The sequence below is a fragment of the Acomys russatus genome, chromosome 14, assembly GCF_903995435.1.
Source record: "Acomys russatus chromosome 14, mAcoRus1.1, whole genome shotgun sequence".
NCBI lineage: Eukaryota > Metazoa > Chordata > Mammalia > Rodentia > Muridae > Acomys > Acomys russatus.
In genome coordinates this window covers 18,256,272-18,270,049 of record NC_067150.1, presented here as the reverse complement: position 1 = coordinate 18,270,049, position 13,778 = coordinate 18,256,272, and the positions used below count along the sequence as shown (strand labels likewise).

Sequence of the window (13,778 nt, the reverse complement as noted above, 5' to 3'; positions counted from 1 at the left end):
ACAAACTAGGTACCAGGATATGTGGGATCTCAGAAGCTGATGTTTGAGGAAAACCACACCCTCCCTCACCTGCCCACCCTCTGGGCTTGCACTTGAGACTATCTCAGAGACTAGTGCTCTTGCCTCTTCCGCTATGGCCTCCTTCTCCTCCTATAACACCGCTGAGCCTAAAACTGCCACATCTAGGCCCTCCCCCAATGCAGGACATCGAATGGGGGCTGTAAAGCCTGGCTGAGCAGCCCTGCAAAGCACTCGAGGGCACAGTATGAGAATGGCTGTCCCCAGAAACTAAATTTTCTTGGTTGATTTCAGCTTGTGATTTGGGGAAACTTTTAAAAAGTCTTGGGGAGCTATAATGGAAAGGTAAGCCACTGTTAAGCTCTCTGTCATCCCCAAAGTTTACTTATGCAAAATGGTATTTTTTAAAAAACATCTAGAATGATGATCATCTAAAAATTTAAAGCTTTTTCTTCCCCCCCGGAAAAAGAGTTTTTTACTTGTTACGCAGAAACATAGGAGCGATGCTGAACTTTTTGTAATCCTGACAATAATAACAAGAAACCCAGCAGAGCCAAACCCTCCTGCACTGCCCAGCAGAGCCAATCCCTCCTGCACTGCCCAGCAGAGCCAAGCCCTCCTGCACTGCCCAGCAGAGCCAAGCCCTCCTGCACTGCCCAGCAGAGCTAAGCCCTACTGCACTGCCCAGCAGAGCCAAGCCCTCCTGCACTGCCCAGCAGAGCCAAGCCCTCCTGCACTGCCCAGTGGAGCCAAGCCCTCCTGCACTGCCCAGCAGAGCCAAGCCCTCCTGCACTGCCCAGTGGAGCCAAGCCCTCATGCACTGCCCAGCGGAGCTAACCCCTCCTGCACTGCCCAGCAGAGCCAAGCCCTCCTGCTCTGCCCAGCAGAGTCAAGCCTTCCTGCACTGCACAAGTGTGAAACACCCAGAAGGACTTGTTGGCTCTGGGCTTCATTTGTAAGGCCTCAGATTCACAATCCAACATCTCCCTTTAACTTGGTTTTTATAGCAATACATTTTTTTGGCTTAAAATTAAACAATGTCCATTTACAGTAAAACTGCTTCAACAAAGACAGTTTTGCTTTATGTCATAAAACTAGAAATCTGAAGGCAGGTTGCTGCTGCCCTTGATCTCTGAGAATTCTTTAGTTTTCCTCTTTTAGTTTCTCACTGGCTGGTGCAGCTTTACCTATTCTATCTGAGCTCAAGGTGGAAAGACAGGGAAGCAAAAAGCCAGTCCTCTTTCTAGTTTTTTTTCTTATAACAAAAATCTTCATTTGTTGCCCCAGAGACTTTCCAACCAGTTTTCTCACACCAAGGCCCTTCTAACAGTAGAGAAAACTCAGTTGACTGTTCAGTGGAAATGTCAAGCTGTGAGTTAAAACGGTGCAGGGCCAAGTGAGCAGGTGTTTCCAAGAGCTTGTCCCATCCCTGGTTTCTTCTCCAGGCTCACGTCCTGTATCATTCCCTGTCCTGTTCCTGTATCCCTCATCACAGAACCACCAGCTGTTTTTAACCCTCATTGCATATTGTAATGTAAAAATTCTGAGGAAATGAACACACAAAAGTCTTCATGTAAGGCACGGTGAAAAGGACCCTGGAAGGACCTCAGAATTCCTTGTCAAGTGACCATCAGCATGGTGCCGAGTCCATGAGAGGAACTCTCAGTCACAGATGTTCAGAAGGGGACACAGTCAGAGACGGGCGGCAGTTCTGTCTCTGAGGAGCATCATTTCCAGACACTGAGAGGTGACACAGGACAAACACAATATGCAACACCACATACCTGCCTTGAGGAGAAGAAAACCAGTGAGCAGAAAACCAGGGGACAGAGTAAAAGATGTCCTTCTTCAAGGCATGCCAAGGATGTGTTGGAGGATGGGCTGTTTGTGCCAAGCCGCGTAGCCCTGGGACACTTTTTCTCTTGGGTCACACTTGCTGCCTAGCTCCCTCCTTGTTAGCTCTGTGCTCACGTCTCCTTCCAGGTCCTCCTGGAGCCTGAGCTGTGCTTCCCCTACACTGTCATTCAGAATTTATGACTTTACCTAAGTCGAAAGTTACTATGCTCTATATAGATTTTTTATTAAGGTCTAATATATGAAAATACAGTCACCCTGTTAATGCACGGCACTAAGTTTTGATATATATATAAAATCACTGAAATGAAAATATAGAACGCTTCTATCATCCAGGGAGAGTTCCCTGTGTCTTTCCAAGGTATACCCCTTTTCTCTACTCCTAATCATGACAGCCATTTGTTTTTTGTTATTGAAACCTTGTTGTATGCACTTTGCAAGTCAGCACTTCCCTCAATCTCCATAAAAATAAGCTGTTTCTTCTTCTAGTAGATGAGAATCAACATAGAGACCTACGAATGTGCAGAAGGTGAGATAATTTGGAGCACTCAAGCATAAATGAGTGTTTTTGTTTTGTTTTGTTTTGTTTTTGTCTTTATGAAAACCACTCTCCTCACGGCTCAGGGATCTATGCAGAAAAGGAGGCAGAAGTACTGTAAGAGCCAGAACATGATGAATGGCTCCAAGGAAACAGTGTCTTCAAGACTCAAGACACAGGACTGAAACACATACGAATCCACAAAGACCAAAGCAGTACACAGAAGACCTGCTCAGGTCCAAGTCAAGTGGAGTCCCAGCACCGAGAGGGGGAAGTGGACACGGGCTTCCACCGCTGATCAAGAAGCTGCCTGTAACCGATGCCTGCTGGCATAGGGAAAGACAGTTTTCCCCAGTGGAGTGTCACTCAGTATATCAGCGGCACTCCACGGCAGGTGCACACCCCCTTAATCCCCACTGATGCCTGTGGCCTCTTCCTCTCCAGTCTCACGCTGAGCATGCAGCTCTTGTGTCTGTGCGCATTCTCCGTGGATCTCAGTGTTATCCTGATTAAATGCTCCAAAAAACAGCCTGCACTGTTAACATGTTGTTTTTCTAATAAAAAACACCAAAGAGTTCTTCTTGTTTGGAAGAAAAATATTATATTATCAGCACAAGGGACCACATGAGCCAGCCTCTTCTTTCCTCTCTCTCCTTTACTTGGACCTGGTTTCCTAGGCAGGGCAGGGGTTTTCTTTGGAGTTCTTCAGGAGCATGTGCGTATGCCCCAGCTGAGCGCCTTGCTTTGCTCTATCTAATCGACTGCATCTTCTTTCAAACTGACATTGGGACTGCATCTTCTTTCAAACTGACATTGGAAGTGGTCGTTACCTGTGTGTGTCTCTCTCTTTCCCCAGGTAGACAGAGGCCCCTAAGGATCAGGTGTCTGTCTTACCCACCTTTGCACCTCCAGTGCCTAGCACAATGCTCAGTCAAGTACATCTATAATTCTTAACATAGAAGAAAAGATACTTGCCAAGATGGGAAAGAAAAACACAGCCCAAAAGATTGGCTTCTGCAATACTTAATTTTAGATATGATATTTATTTAGAGTTTTAGATTAAGTTGAATAAGAATGATGGAAATTGTATGTTGCTGTGTGCATTATGAATATAAAAAGCTAGAATCATTTCCTGAGTGGCTGCATTAGCTGACCTGCCCCTTCATGCAGTTATCATTCCTCCTTGGCTCTCTAGCACCTGCTCAGGGTGCAGTCCAGAGAAACCATCAATCTTCACAGATAGTAAGTGCCCTCTGAGCACAGGGATAGGGATGCTGGTGAATACCAAATGTCCCTAAAGGCTTCACAGAAGAGCAAGGGATCCACAGAGCTCACAGTTGTGTCAGAAGTCAAAGGTGGGGGAACATCTGGTACATGTAATGGAGAAAATGAGAAGAGGAGCCCAGAGGGAGACAGGGGATGTGGGAAAGGCCAGGAAGACTCGGGCCACATTCTATAGGACTAAACAAAGCTTTGGAGCCTGCATGGAGGTGTGGGAGAGACATAGCCCCCGTGTCCGTCATGAATGGTTCCTGACTCACCTGGGTCACTGTGAAATCCTGAGTCATTTCAGCCTTCAGCCCGCAGGAGACTAGGACCATCTCCACAGGAAGTTATGTAACGATGTAGCTACAGATTGACCTGCTCGCCACTGCAGTGTGAGAGAAAGGAAGCTGAGGTGCACCAAACCCCTGAGTCCCAGCCTTAATGCTCCATTTCTACAGCACTTTCCACTGATGCTGGCTTGGAATCCCATTTCCTTTTTGATTTTATGACATTTCATTTGTTTGGAGGTCTCTCTGCCTTTAACTTCTCTCAGTGTTCATTTTGGCATCCGGTTAGAAAAGGGGAATGCTATTTTAGCATCTCTAAGAACAGAGAGGACGTTTGAATGCAGTAAAAGGAAATTGTTTTACAAATGGTAAAGTGCTGAGAAGACTGAGAAATTCATCATGTTACAGGTAGGCACCCATATTTCTTAAGTGCGGAAACAAGAACTGTAGCTATCCTGTATAATTTTATCATTACTTTGGGTGGTTTTGCTATATGGTAGCCTAGAAAAAAAAGCCTTCTTATTTCTACAGTAGAGGCCCACATATTTTCTGAGCAAGACAGAGCTTTTCATCTCAGCAAAGAACCCCCCCATGGAGTGGATTTCAAGGTAACGCAGGATGAAAAAGTAAGAAATGGCATCTTCTGTACATAACTGTATCTCATTCCAAAATGTTGATAGTTTAATTAAAATAGAAACGAAGCAAAAAGAAGTGATGTGTGCTATTGCACACCAGTGACCATCATCTGAGGACACACACTTGGTGGTACTGATGGTACGCACTGTGGTGTGTGCTGGGGTCCCCTGGTGGCTTCCAAGCTTCTTCCACACAGATAATGGCAACGCATCATAGGTCAATAGGTGGTATTGGAAATAGTAGAAGGACTGTCTTCTGACACTATAATTGCTCCTAAAAACGTTAGGCACTATATTCCTTAAATGACACAACAGTCCTGCAATGGATCATCTGGTAAAGTGTCAGTGATGGAGAAACTGAGGCTGGAGAATGGAGAGACAGACCAGTCACACAGCCGCTGAGAACGCACGAACTGAGTCTCCTGCAGGTCAGCTAGAGGTTCGTACTCTCAGCATCTTTGCTCTAGAGGTTGAGTGAAGGAGGAAACTTGAGAACCCCACTTTACCTGGTGATGAGTCAGTTACCTCTCCTTGCAGGGAGATGACTTGAAATGCAGAGAATCTAAATTCCACTGAAGATAAACAAAGTGACCTTTTCATTCACTCGCTTCTGTAGCTTGAACACTGCCACCCACTGTATAAACAGGAAGTTATTTCCAGGATGATGGCATGATACATTGAAGCCGCAATTGATTGCTTCTTCCTGCTACAGCCCACATACCCCTTTCCCTTGGTGTATAACCTTGGTTGTACCAATACAGAATGTTCCAGAAACAACAAAATACTAAGTAAGCATCTGAGCATGCCATCAGGAGTGTTGTTAACAGTCCGAAGAGAAGTAATCGTTTTTTCCATTGCAAAAGAATGCGTTTTCAAAGTCCCATTCTAACCAGGAAGCTACTTGCAATTCATACTACTTAGAAAGGGAAAGTACATTTGCACCAATGAAATCTCACTGCTGTGGTGGTGTGGATGGCAATGACCCCCATAGACTCATAGGTTAAATACTTGGTCATCAGGCAGTGGCAATATTTGACAAGATTAGAAGGTGTGGCCTTCTTGGAGGAATTATGTCACTAGGGATGGGATTTGGGTTTCCTAAACCCAACTTAGACCCATTTTGTCTCTCTTCCTGCTGTCTATGTGTGGATCCAGATGTAGAACTCTCAGCTTCTTTTCCAGAACCTTGTCTGCCTGCATGTCACCATGCTTCCCACTGTCATGATAATGGACTAAACCTCTGAACATGTAAGCCAGCCCCAGTTAAATTCTTATTTTTATAAGAGTTGCCATATGGTGTCTCTTCATAGCAACAGAACACTGGCCAAGACCACTGGGTACATCACCCACACTCCAGGGCAGGTCCCATGCCCAGGAGTAGTTGGGAAACACCTCCATGGTTTTTTGTTTTGTTTTTTTTGTTTTTTGTTTTTTGTTTTTGGTGCTAGTGGTAAGTTTTTTTGTTTTGCTTTATTTTGGCATTTTTTGTTTTGTTTTATTGTTTTTTTTTTAACTTTGTTTTTCATTTTTGTTTATGAGAGAGAGAGAAAAAAAGGGATAACATGAAGTTGGGTGGGTATGGAGATGGGGAGAGTCTGAAGTTGTTGGGTAAAACCATGATCAAAATACACTGTATGAAAAAATTAAATAAAAAATATATGGTTTTCAATTAACAGGTTTAAAGGCCCTGCATGCATGCACGTGTGCGCGTGCACACACATACACACGTCTTTGATCATTAAGATGACAGAAACTTGACTATAAATATGGAAGAACACAGGAAGTAATTTTCCCATCACAGAAAGAAGGCGGAAGGGTCAGGAGTGTTGGATAGTACGTGGCACGGGATGGGAGGAAGCATGTGAGGAGAGGGCAACTGCATTGCCTCGCCTCCTTGGACAGAGAACTGGATGAGCAAGTGCCTGGCAGGTAAAGAGACCACAGGATTGAGGGAACTGGGAGAAACCAGATTCTGGATTTTCCAGATGTCATGAAGATGTACATTTGGGAAGGAAGTGCTGGGAGAGAAGGGAGCAGAGACAGGACCACTGTTTCCTGCCACCCAGAGCTGGCTGGAGTAGGCGTTAAGTTCCCATTTGCTATAAGGTTACAGAGATTTAGCCAGCGAAGGGAAGAGGAAAAGGAGAAGCTGGAAGGCCAGAGACCTGATGGAACTGTCACAAAGAGATACTGTCCATTCTCCAGACGGGGGTCCAGAAAAGGAGGAGTGCTCTGGAGGCTCAACAGATCACTTCCTTTCAGGTAATGCTCTCTTGCTGTGATGCTAACCTGATGGGCTGATGCCCCCTGCCCACTGTCATGAGTACCATACACATAGGAGGTCGTCCTTGAAGTTAAGTGATTTCTTTAAGCCTCCCTGGACTGAAAATCTCTACAACAACTAAATTCACTCTGAATTGACCAAGATTATGCTTCCTGCTTTCTGATTTGTTAATAATGCCGAGAATTTTAACAGAAGAGAGTCCTTGCATTAGTAATAGCTGGTCAATTGCGTACCATCCTTGTGAAGTTCTCTCCAATGCCTGCGTCTTACAGGAGAGGAAGTTGGACTGACTGCTTCATGGAGACCACCCAGTGTGGAGGGTTGGCCCTCTGGTGTGCTAGGTCAGCATTGTAGAAGCAATCAGGAGGGGACAGCACTTCCCCTTAGGGATGGCCAGAGGGTACAGGTGGAGAACCCAAGAGAACATACTGAAGGACACCAATAGAAGAGATCTTAAATGTCCAGGATGAGCTTTAGGGCAGGTAATGAGGCCACCAGGGTTTAAAGGGCATATAACAGGTGAAAGGGGGTTTCCAGAGGAGCAGACTAGTCAGCAGGAGGTATTGAACTGAGAGTTATGGAATGTGAAAATATTGGCACAAGACAGGCAGACAGGGCCATAGAAAGGAGCTGTCCGACCAAGCGGAGCTTGCAGTACGCAGAAGCTGAAGTGTAGTTTTGACTTCATTATGTATATAATTAGGATAGGTTCCGTTAAAGTTTACTTTTGTTAGGGCAGGAGGAAAGGTAATGTCTAGAAAACTGCCAATAGGACAGCAGGGCAGAGAAGAGAGGGTGGGCATACACGGTGAGCAACTGTGTCCCATCAGCACTCAGGAGCCACCATTTACATGCAAACAATAGTTAGCCTAATTGCATTTCATTTGCAACAGTGCTCTGAAGAAGGCTTGATGGAAGATCATAATTAGGTAAAATTTAGCAGTCTTAGTTCACATTTTCCCCCTCACCTATGAGTAATAAGACTGAGTTTCATTTGCATTATTTTATAATTTAGCTAATTTAATGATTCAGACATATCTCCCTCCCACTTCCTTTAAATTAGATTTCTCATCACTCACTAAGTTACAGAAACAATGCTAGCAAACTCACCTGTAAGGTGAGAGGCTTTTGCGTGCGGCGTGCTTTGCGTTTGTCTAGTGTTTGGACAGACCTATGTACATTCTAATGAGTTAGGTACTTGAAAACTGGTGGGTTCTCAAAGCTCAGATAATCTCTCAGTGCTTCTCGACCACAGGGAGGTGAATTGGATGTGACACCTGAGGTTTAGAAAACTGCAACTGAAGCACACCAAAGCGTTGGTTGAAAGCATCCAGACTACAGATGCATGACTCTAGATGCAGCTACAGGGAGGACCAAGATGTGGACAGACAGGAAGCGAGCTCAAGCCTGATTGCCCTTCTAAGTTTTGGGGGAGTCCGACATGCTTAGGACAGTGAAGTAGGGCGGGACAATGGGAGCTGAAGTTAAAATGGGGGTGGGGTGGGGTAGTTAGAAATGGATGAAACAGAAAGGGTCTAAGCTTGAGGAGGAAGAGTCAGAAAGCCAGTTACAAGGATGTTATGTCTTCTGCCAACACAGCTTTGTGTCAGAGAAAAACAAGGATGCTAAGCATTCCCAGAGATGTGAGCTAAGATGGCTGAAATAACATGTGCTATGATTGGGTAAGTGGGACTTTGCAGGACTGACCCTGATCCTGAAACAGACTGATAGACAAGATCTCATGGCTTCAGTTATGGGAACCCAAGACTGACCTTAGTCCCATGGGCTTTGAAATGGAGCAGGCATTGGGTGAACATGTTCTTTCCATTGGTGAGTAAAATTGTCAGGGACCACGTAGGATGAGGACAGACTGGCAGAATGAGTAGGGCATCACCAGGTTCCCCCACTTCTTCCAAGGAGAAGGCCAATGTTGTGGTGCCCATTCCAGTGAGTGTCGAGGACTGCAGAAGAATGCCGTACTTTGTTCATGCTCCAACTATTTATCAAATGTGCCTAGCAAAGTGCTGGGTTCATGAGAGAATGTGAAACCAATAAGGAGCTCAGAGTCTGTAGTACATTCACCCAACAGATAGTACAGCAGAAGTCTGAGACAGCTACGTGATACAATAAGAAGAGACACAGTCCAAGCACCCAAGGAACCCAAAGGGGTAGGAGCGTCCTGGAGGAAGCAACTGCTGCGGAACCTTTAAGAACAGGCAGAATTTAGATAAACCCAGATGAAGGTGGAAGCCAAGTGCTCATGCTATGAGTCTGGGAATGAAAGAGCTGCCTTGTTGAGGTCACACAGCTTGGCTCTTGGCACAAAGTTGAACAAGTCGCATGTATGGTGACTACTGTTGGCGGGATTTCTGCCACTTTGACTGCTGTCATCATTTCTGCTTTATGTTTCTTTTGCTGCTTTTTGTAAAAGCAATATGAATTAAAGGGACACATTTAGGGAGTAGTTAATAGCACACATTTTGGGCATTGTGCATAAGAATTACATGGCATAAAAGAGACCATGGCTAGCAGAGATGTGAATTAAGGCAGGCTTCTGCATGAGCAGTACGGCAGAACTGCTTGTGCTCAAAGGCAGCCGCAGAACAAAGTTCCACTGAGTGAGAGGCTGGGTTGCCAAGGCTTCTCACCTGATTTTTGTGCATCTGAAAAATTCGGCTTTTATCAATGGGTGTATTTCTAACAAACGAAACAGAACATTGGACGCTCCTAGCTTTCAATGGACATAATTTCTTTCTGTTTCTATTTGTGCACTGGCCACAAGCCAAACTCCAGGAATGAAACAGAGGATGTACTTCTCCAGTGTCTAGTGACAAAGACATCTCTGTGACAGAGGGTGTTAATAGTAGCAGAGAGCCAAGGTACAGGGATTTGTTTGTGTGGTCAAAATATTTCCTCAGATGGAATTCAGGACGGCAAATAAACCCTCAGCAGGAAGTGCTTATTGCCTGAGCCTCAGAACAATAGCCTTCTTGTTTATTATTACCTCTTCAGAGAGGGCCAGAAGCTTCAGTATGCTTGGTGTCATTTTTCATAAACATCAAAGGCAGCGTGGCAGTAGCACTGCAGAGCCCAAGCTTCCTGGGCACATGAAGCCCGCTGAGATCTTCTCTGCAGTGCGGGCTGGATTCAGGAAGGGCAATGTTCAAACTCTAGTTAGTGTGTGTGTTTTTAAGGGACTGGGCCCCCTGAGGCCAGCAGTCGTTCACTCTGGGATCTCTTCCCTGGAAGAAGAAGCCGCCTGACTCCTTGGACACCTGAAAGTTTCACTCTTAAGCATTGGGAGAGGGGAGAGAACCCGTGCACTAGTGGGTGGATGCCATGGTAATCATAATCCAAAAGTAAAACCCACAGCATCTCAAGAACACCAGAGAATTATCAACAATGACAAAAAAGCCAGCTGTGACTAGGGTTTGTCTGGAAGAATCCTCCCTTGGACATGAAGGACAGGGCTAAAGACTGTGGCTGAGGAGGGTGACTTACAGGAGGCACATTAGGCAGGTGGGGGTGTGAAATGGCCCCACAACCCAGTGCTTGCATGCATGAGGCAGCAAGCTTGTATTTTTCTAGAAACTCAATTTGTTTTTGTCCACTAGAACTTTCTGGAAAACAGAAGGCAATGATAGCTTAACGAGAGAGCTATCATCCTTTGATATTACGAAGATGAAACCCACCAAACTCAGATTTCTTTTATTTAGTCAATGCAGCAACCTGTTGCAAACACCACCACCAACATCTCGACAAAGAATATATTTCTCACTAACGTTCATTGAGAAGACACAGCAAAGAGAGAGTGGTCCTTAGTGCCTTCCACTCTCTCTTCCCTGGCGTCAGCCACTACCCCGAGGGATGGATGTGACTTCTCCATCCTCTGATGTTCCTTAAAACAAAACAAAACAACCATAAAACAATAACAACAAAAAACTCCAGCAGCTCAATGAGCATGCATTGAGAAAATTGTCTAGTTTTAGAAAACTTGCTATTTTTGCTAGAAACAGACCCTACTCTAGTGTTAAGTACTGTGCTCTCTGCCAGTGAAACCGAGAGCGAAATAGATTGCTGATAAGTGTCACTGACAAGTTACAAGTTTACACAGAAACAGAAACAAACAGATCTCCATTGTGAAGAAACCACAGTACTGAACTTCGAAAACTATGAAGTTCTAATTATTTAAAGGGATTCCCCCCTTTCCTTAGTTAAAAGAAGAAGAAGGAGGAGGAGGAGGAGGAGGAGGAGGAGGAGGAGGAGGAGAGGAAAGGAAAGGAAAGGAAAGGAAAGGAAAGGAAAGGAAAGGAAAGGAAAGGAAAGGAAAGGAAATTAAAACTACTTCTGGCAGGAGCTACGACACTCTCAGCCCTCTCCAGCCCCACCTGTTCCATCCTTCAAAGCCAGGGCACTTACCTTAAAGGAGGAATAGAAGGAGCCCCGCTCCTCTGACTCCAACACTTCAGTGAAAGTCACGATTTCAGTGCAAGCAACTGTGGAAGAATCCAGCATCGGCACAGTCTGGTTGGCGCGAAAGCTGCGCTCTGTGAGGTTGGCGGGCATGGCTCAGGCAGGGTCAGGTCTCACTGTCGCTGCACCTGTAGCCTGGGCAGCAGCTGCTGATCGGTTGCTCGGAGCTTCTTCTGTCTCTAAAGGCTCCTGGCTATTGCTCACCAGAGCGGAGGCACAGAGCCCTCCCTGAGCCCACCTCACTGAAGAGTTCTGCCTGACGACAAGGAAGATCCACGTGCTGCTCTTTCATCTGCAGTTATGATCCTGCAGCCAGCATAGCCCTTATCACTGCACAGCCCTGCCCAGGAGGGCCTCCTCCTGAGGGCACCTCCGCCCCCCCAAGGCCATGCTCATGTCTCCCTGGGTGGCCTTTCCTCTCCAGTGTTTTCCTGACATCTGTGACAGACCCTCATCTCTGCTTCAGCTTCCAGTGAGCAGTAATTGGGATATTTAGTTGAGCCATTAATTCAGGTCATGTCTGAAATCAGTCAGAGTTATGCATTTGTTTCAGCTGAGATTGCTTTCTGACTTAGCATTCTCATCCATTCATTCACTTGGCGATATAACACTTTGCTTCACTAAATGCAAGCAAACGGTACTGGTACCTGTGCTTCTGCCATGGCAGTACTCACTTGGAGGTGGGGGTCCATGTTAGTCACTAAGCCACAGTCTCTCGTAATATGACTAGCAGCTTCCTACAAGAACTGATCTCCCTCAGTGTGGTCACCTCAGCTCCTTCCCAGAATGCTCAGGCTTTACTGTAGCACGGACTGATGCGTATTCAGTCCTAAATACTCTGTAGGATATGAGGTTGTCATACATAGAACAGTGGACCAGGCACAAACCTAAGCCACGAGCCTGATTCCTTATAGACACAGCCAGTCTTACAACCCCAGGGAGCCATGCAGGCCAGCTTTACTGTCCCTGGTAACTGTTGCAGGTTCTAGAAAAGGTTTAGTGTGGCTTCTATAGCACCATGCAGCAATCAGTGGACTAGAGTTGGGAAGACATTAAGTCCACAAGTGAAGGGCGTCAATAAGACAGAGCTGGGTAAGTGTGCATTCGTAGAGAAAGGGTCAAAGGTAAACAATTACTCAACGACAAAACAAACACTTCCGTCTGCAACAAGTCCTTCTGGCAAATGAACATGGGACGATGCTCAACCGCATTAGGAGTTAAGCAAAAACAATTTAAGCAGCACTTTAACCCACAAGCACAGTGACGACAAGAAGTTACAATCTCAAAATATTGACAAAATTAAAGGAATTTCTTAGAGTGTATTTTCGTTCTGATACAACTTAGTTGGCATGGTAACTCCAGAAGTCAGAACGTCATGAAGTTGGACTCATAGTCTGACACATGATCCCATTTATATTGGATTATTTAAATGTGTTAACTTTACGGCTATTCATTATGCTGCACTTCTAAAACATGCGTTTTTCTATAATATTTTTGCTTCAATGGTATTTCTTTTTATTGAAAATAGATTTTTTTTCCATACAATATATTTTGATCAGTGTTTCCCCTCGCCCCAACTCTTTCCAGCTTCTTCCTACCTCCCCACCCACATATCCATACTCTTTCTTTTGCTTTCTCATTAGAAAGCAAACAGGCATCCAAGAAGAAAAAACAATAGCAAGCTATAATGGGACAAAAGAAGGACCAAAAAAAAAAAAAAAAAAAAAAAAAGAGCCAAAGAAAAAGCAAAAGAAACATATACAGAAACAGAGACATACTCATTAGCATGTACAGAAATCCCATGAAAATACAACATTAGAAACCATAAATATAAGCAAAATACATCTAAGGTTAATGCATAGCCAAAGCATTATGAATTATGAGAAAAAAAAAACCCTCCAACAATACCATTTTGTATTGGCCACCTACTGATGGACATGGGGCCTACCTTAAAGTGTAGCTGTAGTGAGATTCCGTTAGAGAAAATTAACTTTTTCCTTGTGAGCCACTGTCTGTTGGAGATAGCTTCTGGGGGCTTATGTCTGCTTTCTCGCTCAGCCCTGTATTGTTTTTTTAAATTATCTGTATTATCTGTAGGCCCGGCTAGCAATCAATCAAGACACAGACATATGTTATGTTTTAAATAGCTGTAGTTAACCTGGGGCAGGGCAGATATCAATCCTCTAAATTACCTCCCATAGTGGGGCAGACATGGGATCCCTGCCTCAATCCCATGCCATCTGCTTCCAATAACTTCTATCAAGCTACCTCTCATCAATAATCCCAAATACTTGTTAATGTTCTTCATCTGGGCTGAATTCTCCATCCACGCCACTGGCCATGTGCTTCTCCTCCAGCTAACCCATGGCAGTCTTCCTCTCTTCACTTTATCTCTCTCCTTCTCCTCCTGGCTGTCCTTTCTT

General features: G+C 45.0%; 1 protein-coding gene across 1 annotated transcript in view; it reads right to left on the bottom strand.

Annotated features, from left to right (window-relative positions):
• Positions 1-11,448, bottom strand: part of Npsr1 (neuropeptide S receptor 1) — a 208,947-nt gene extending 197,499 nt beyond the window's left edge. Inside the window, exon 1 of the mRNA XM_051156800.1 lies at positions 11,302-11,448. Coding sequence (XP_051012757.1) covers positions 11,302-11,448 — 147 coding nt within the window. The remainder of the gene's footprint in view (positions 1-11,301) is intronic.
• Positions 11,449-13,778: the final 2,330 nt, after the last annotated feature.